General features: G+C 46.2%; 1 protein-coding gene across 1 annotated transcript; it reads right to left on the bottom strand.

The window, feature by feature from the left end:
- Nucleotides 1-3,615: 3,615 nt before the first annotated feature.
- Nucleotides 3,616-5,883, bottom strand: LOC118756246. Its single transcript, XM_036491019.1, has one exon. It carries the CDS (start codon nt 5,881-5,883, stop codon nt 3,616-3,618), a length of 2,268 nt encoding a protein of 755 aa, XP_036346912.1.
- Between the last annotated feature and the right edge of the window lie 386 nt (nt 5,884-6,269).

Genomic DNA, 6,269 nt, shown 5'->3' with positions numbered 1-6,269 from the left:
CGGGTTCTTCTGCGCCTTCTTCAGCGCCTTTTTCTTCGGCGGTGCGCGCCGCTTGACGCTCCTTGGGGCCTTTGTGGCCGGTTTCCTCTTCTTGGGCCCCTGTTCCCTTGGCCCCGTGCGCGCATGCGTGTTGGCTGCCACATGCAACAGCGTGTGGTGCGCTAGCCCGCAGGTCTTGCAACTACCCGGCGAGTCGCATTCCCCGGTAGTGTGGGTGAGCGCAAGGCAGTTGACGCAGTAGCCTTGCGCGCGGCCTACTCCCAACCGTTGCGGCGGCTTCATCGCCTTGAAGGCCGGGCACGTCCGCAATGCGTGGTACCGGTGGCAGAGCCGGCATTGTAGGCAATTGTCTGTCTCTGCCGTTGGAGCCAGGGGGCATGCCTTCCGTGCTGCCATGATGTCTTCGATCTGGAAGTAGAAGCAAAGGCAGAGAAACGAGAAGTACTTGGGTACGATATTTAAACGGGAAGTTAAGACCCTTAATATACAAAAGAAAAGGATGTATAGAATTATTTATTGTGCTTTTGGAAGGAAGCACAGTTTGACAAGTGGCCGCGTGATAACTCCATTTTGTGTACGGACTTCCACAACACGTATGTGGTTATCAGGGCCATGGCGAACGTTTTCGATTCGTCCCAATCGCCACTCGGTGGGGGGGAGTGAATCTTCTTTGATTACGACGATGTCGCCTGGCTGAGGGTCGCGTTGTGGAGTTTTCCACACTTGTACCTCTTCTGAAGATCTTTGAGGTAATCTTCTTTCCAGCGGCGACTAAATTGGTGGTGAAGTGCTTTGACTTGCTCCCATCGGTTTAGTAGAGAGACGTCTTCCGCATTAGGCTCGGGAATGGTCAATAGCGGTGCACCTCGAAGGAAGTGACCCGGAGTAAGTGCTGTCATATCAGCTGGGTCTTGAGAAAGTGCGGATAGAGGCCTCGAGTTGAGGACTGCTTCAATTCGCACCAGAAGCGTCGTGAATTCTTCGAAAGTGAACTTGTGGGTTGCAGCGGTTTTCTTTAAATGGATTTTAAAGCTTTTCACTGCAGATTCCCACAAGCCGCCCATGTGGGGGGCGCTGGGTGGTATATATTGCCAGTTGATGCCTTGAGGGGCATATTTTTTGACAATGTCTGCGGAACATTCGTTAAGGAATTTAACGAAGTCGCGTTCTGTTGCGCGCTGGGCGCCAATGAACGTTTTTCCATTGTCGCTCATCATTTTTGAGGGAAAACCTCGTCTGCCAACGAAGCGGGCGAATGCTGCTCGAAAAGCCTCGGTTGTAAGATCCGAGCATAGCTCGAAATGCACTGCCTTTGTGGAAAAACAGACAAAAACTGCAACGTATCCCTTGATAAGGGTTGTAGATCTTAGCAACGATGCTTTAATTTGGAATGGCCCAGCAAAATCTACTCCCGTTGTGGAAAATGGGAGTGAGAAACTGCAGCGCTCAGGGGGTAGAGCGGCCATTATTTGGGTGCGTGTTTTTTGCTTGTAAAGCGTGCACACTTTGCATTGAAAGATGAATTTTTTAATTAGAGGTTTCAGCTTTGGTACGTAGTACTCTTGCCTTACCATTTGGAGCATTAATCGTGTTTCTTCGTGAAGAAGCAGCGAGTGTAAAAACTCCAAATATAGCTGGCAGAACCTCGATTCGTTAGGGAGAATTATTGGGTGCCTTTCATTATAGCTTAATGTGGAATGTGCTAATCGGCCATTAACCCGTAAAAGTCCGTCTTTGTCCAACGAAGGATTGAGAACAATAAGAGGACTTTTTTTGTTAAGTGGCTTTTTATCTTGCAAAGCGCTTTTTTCGCTCGGAAAATGGCGTGATTGCGCTGCGTTGATAAGATGAATTTTTGCATATTGAAATTCGTTATGTGTCAGATGTGGATAGGTGATTGTGGCTACCCCCTTTGATTTGTTGCGGGCATTGCTCACGAAGCGGAACATGTACGCAGTCACGCGGAGTGCTCGAGAGAAAGAAGAAAAGCGATCAAGAAAATCGACCTCTTCTTCGAGCGCGTGATATGCCTCCACCTTGCGCTTTTCTGGTGGAGATGCACTGCATGCCTTTGACCTTGGCCATGCATCCATGTGGCAAGAGAGCCATGTTGGTCCGTGCCACCAGAGTGGGGAATTCGCCAAATCCTGCGGTTTGCACCCACGGGTGCCGAGGTCGGCTGGATTATCTTGGCTGGAAACATGGCGCCATGCACCGGTTGGAAGATATTCCCGGATTTGAGAGGTACGATTGGATACATACGTCTTCCATGTACATGGTGGCTTTTCAAGCCAAGCTAGCACAATCTCTGAATCTGACCATAAGAATATGTTGCACGATTCCAATTTGAGCTGTTTTCGAACAGTTGCGACCAGTTTTGCGAGTAAGACTGCACCACACAGCTCCAGGCGTGGCAAGCTTACCGTCTTCAATGGTGCGACTTTGCTTTTTGCAACCAAGAGAGTGGAATATCTTTGGTTGCTAGCATCTGCGCGGATGTAAATCGCAGCGCAATATGCTTTTTCCGAGGCATCGCAAAACCCGTGGATTTGGGTATCTTGCCCCGGAGTGAAATTAACACATCGAGGGATTTCGATGTGGCAGATAGCTGGCAGATTTTCTGCGAACTGTTGCCATTTTGCTAAAGATATATGTAGGTTTGGCACATTCGTCCCAATCAACGCCATCTAGCCAAAGTTCTTGAAGAAGAATCTTTGCTTGAATCATCACTGGCGATAGCCATCCTGCCGGGTCAAAAAGTTTTGCGACAGAGGATAAGATTTGTCGCTTTGTGACGGCATTCGATGTCGATGCAGGCAGAATGGTGTAGGAAAACTTATCGGTGAGTGCGTTCCATTGTATACCAAGAGTTTTGGTTGTGGAAGCGCTCTCAAATTTCAAAAAGTTGGAGTCGAGAAGATCCTCCTTTGGAAATTTTTCTAAGATGGCCGGATGATTGGCCGTTAGTTTCTTGAGTATGAAACCAGCTGACTTAAGCGCTTTGATCACTTGAAGAAGTGATTCAGTGGCGTTGTCAATATTATGACTTCCGGATAGGATGTCATCCACATACGTTTCGGTTTTAAGTATTGTGGCAGCCAAGGGAAATGTCGCTATCGTATCATCTGCTAATTGATGCAGGGTACGGATAGCGAGGTATGGTGCACAATTAACCCCGAACGTTACGGTTTTAAGATTATAATCGGTGACAGGAGAGTCAGCCGATGTGCGAAATAAGATTCGCTGAAAATCTTTATCGTCCTCATGGATGAGTATTTGACGATACATTTTTTCAATGCCGCCATTGAACACGAATCTGTGCATTCGCCACTGCAGAATGAGCAGCATGAGATCTGGCTGGAGTGTGGGACCAGTGTGCAACACGTCATTCAGGGATTTTCCTGAACCAGATGTTTTTGAGGCGTTGAATACCACGCGAACTTTGGTGGTTACCTTATCTGGTTTGACGACCGCATGGTGTGGCAAGTAGAATGAGAAGTATTTGCCATTAGCTACTATCTCACATGGCTTCGTGTGCTCAATATGACCGAGGTCGAGATATTCTTGCAACACATTGTTATACATTGTGCCTAAGTCTCCTTTTTTCTGAAGCGATCACTCCATGCTAAAAAACTGCTGAAGTGCAGCAGACCGAGAGTGGCCCAGAGACAGCTTTTTTGGAAATTCTTCCTTGAATGGAAGTCGCACAATGTATCGACCGTTTGGGGCACGAGTCGTTGTTGTTGCATATATATGCTCACAAGCCTGATCTTCCGGGGAAATTTGTGGAGGTTGTGGAATCTCCTCCTCTTCCCAAAACTTTCGAAGCTGAGAGCTGAGAGTTGCATTCGAGCACTCTTCTACTTGTGTCGAGAATGACACCACATTTTCGGTTATTGGACCACTGAGAATCCAGCCAAATATTGTTTTTTGCGCAAGTATTGTGTCGCAAATATTTTGTATACCTTCCAGCAGGATTTGTGGAAGTATATTGCTGCCGATTACCATGTCAGTTTGAGCTGGTATGTGACAGCTTGGGTCAGCAAGTTCAAGGATCTTGAATTGCTGCCAGTTTTCACGGCTAATGGTGAATGTAGGCATGTGCCTCGTGAGCTGAGGTAACACGATAGCCTGTGTGTTTATCCGTTGCATGGTTTTTGGTGCTACCAATGTGAGTGGACAAAGCTTTGAGGAGCTTTGTACTACATGTCCACCCATGCCGGAAATTTCGAACTTGGAATATTCGAATGGTAGTTTCAACCGTTTTTGAACTTTCGAGGAAATGAAAGTTCTTTGTGAGCCTTGATCAATCAGGGCTCTAAGTTGAAACAATTCACCCTCGTGTTCAACTGCGACTATGGCAGTTGGAAGGAGAATTTTGCTATCATTGTCGGTGTGCAATGATTGTAGTTGTGCTTGTTTGGAACAGCACGGTTGCTCGCTGGAATCGGAGCTTGACTGCGCTTGTCGAGCGGGAGGTGTCGACTGGGCAGTAGTGTGTTGTGCGGCGGTTTCATTCGTTCGCGCACTGGAGTGTCGAGATTGTGGTTTGGGATTCATGTGCAGCAGGGAGTGATGCCGTTGTTGGCAATGTGTACATGACCACTTGCTCGGACACTCATTAGTGCTATGGGTATTACCAAGGCAGTTTTTGCACAGCTTGGTTTGGTTTGCGAATTGTACTCGGTTCGGTACCGAAATTCGCTTAAATTGTGGGCGGACTCTAATGGGATGAGGGGACTTGCAGTAAGAGCAAGTTGGTTCCCTCTTAGGTTCTGCCACAAAGGTTTGAGTCCTGTTAAAGGACCTGTTTTGCGCAGCATTTTGATGAGCGACTGGTTTTTGTTTATTTTGGCTTGGATGAAGCCGGTTAAGTCTTTCGACTACTTCGTATCTTGAAGTAAGAAAATCGTCCATTTGTGACCATGAGGGTAAATCTCTTCGAGAAGAGAGAGATTGTTCCCAAAGTGACAGTGTGGCTTCGGGCAATTTGGATGAGCAAATGTACACCAATATGGGATCCCAACTGTCTGTCTGGACGTCTTGGGAATTAAGAACTGACAGACAGTTGTTAATTGATGTTTGCAGCCTTTGAAGTTGCTCGCTATTCTCGGATTGAATAGTCGGCAAAGTCATCAAAATTTTAATTTGGTTGTCAACCAAGATACGTTTGTTTTCGTATCGTGACCGTAAAGCTTCCCAGGCCAGCTCGAAGTTATCATCGCTGAGCGGGTATTGCTTGACGATGGAACCGGCTTTTCCTTGAGTTTTGTACCGGAGGTGATACAGTTTTTGAGCACGGGAGAGCTTCGGGTGGTTGATGTACACCGCTGTGAACATGTCACGAAAAGCGGGCCATTCTTCGTAACCACCGTAAAATGTCTCCGTGTCACAAGGTGGGACTTGAAGAAAAACGTTTGCCTCTGCCGAGGTGTGTTCCACGCGGGGTGGTGGACTCGGTGCGGCGATTGCTTTAATCAACGACAGTTGATCGGCAATTTTAGCTTTGGTCACCTCATATAATTCAAGGCAAGTGAAGTACTTGCCTTCTACCGAACTCTTAAAGTTTTCGGGTAGGCTGTCATCTGGCTTTGAAAAAACCAAATCATAGGCGGACTGGAGCCGTGCCCAACAATCATCTAGTGATTTGTCTTTTATCATAAGATATGATTCAGTGTGGTCTTGGATCGGTGCATCACTGAATCTTGCACAGTATCTCATGATACTGTCACTTTCCGCTATAAACTTTTGAGCGGATGGGTCAAAAGTTTTAGGTTTCGGGCGCGGTGAGGGTTCCCTCTTACCACCGGTGGCTTCTTGCGAAGCAGTTTTTGACCTTGTCTCGATTTCAGACATTTTTGGTGGACTGTGTCCAAGTGGCATTTTTAATGCTGTGGAAGGTCACACGTATAAAAATTGAGAGAAAAATTTATCAAATTTTACTGAGTACCACCCAGATAACGTTCGCAAAAATTAGAAAAATATATGTCAAACGAGTAAAAATTGCACTTTGTGCCACAGAAAATCAGAAAAGAATTTTAAGATTTTGTGGCGGTGTTTGTGTTTTTTGTTTCTTGCAAATTACGTGAAATTATACTTGCTTTAATTTTTGGTTCAGCACTTTTTATTACGTGGAAAACGGAGCGTCCCAATTAAATCCGCGGAATTTGGATTTGAAAAATTTCAGTACGAGAAAAAAAAATCACAAACACTTTTCACTTTTATATACGTGGTGAAATATACGTATGTATAAATATTTAATGTGATAT

This window comes from Rhagoletis pomonella, unplaced genomic scaffold, assembly GCF_013731165.1.
Source record: "Rhagoletis pomonella isolate Grant_MI unplaced genomic scaffold, Rhpom_1.0 Rhpom_scaffold_09394, whole genome shotgun sequence".
Lineage (NCBI taxonomy): Eukaryota > Metazoa > Arthropoda > Insecta > Diptera > Tephritidae > Rhagoletis > Rhagoletis pomonella.
The sequence above is the reverse complement of the archived record's forward strand: the minus strand, read 5'-3'. Positions and strand labels throughout refer to the sequence as shown.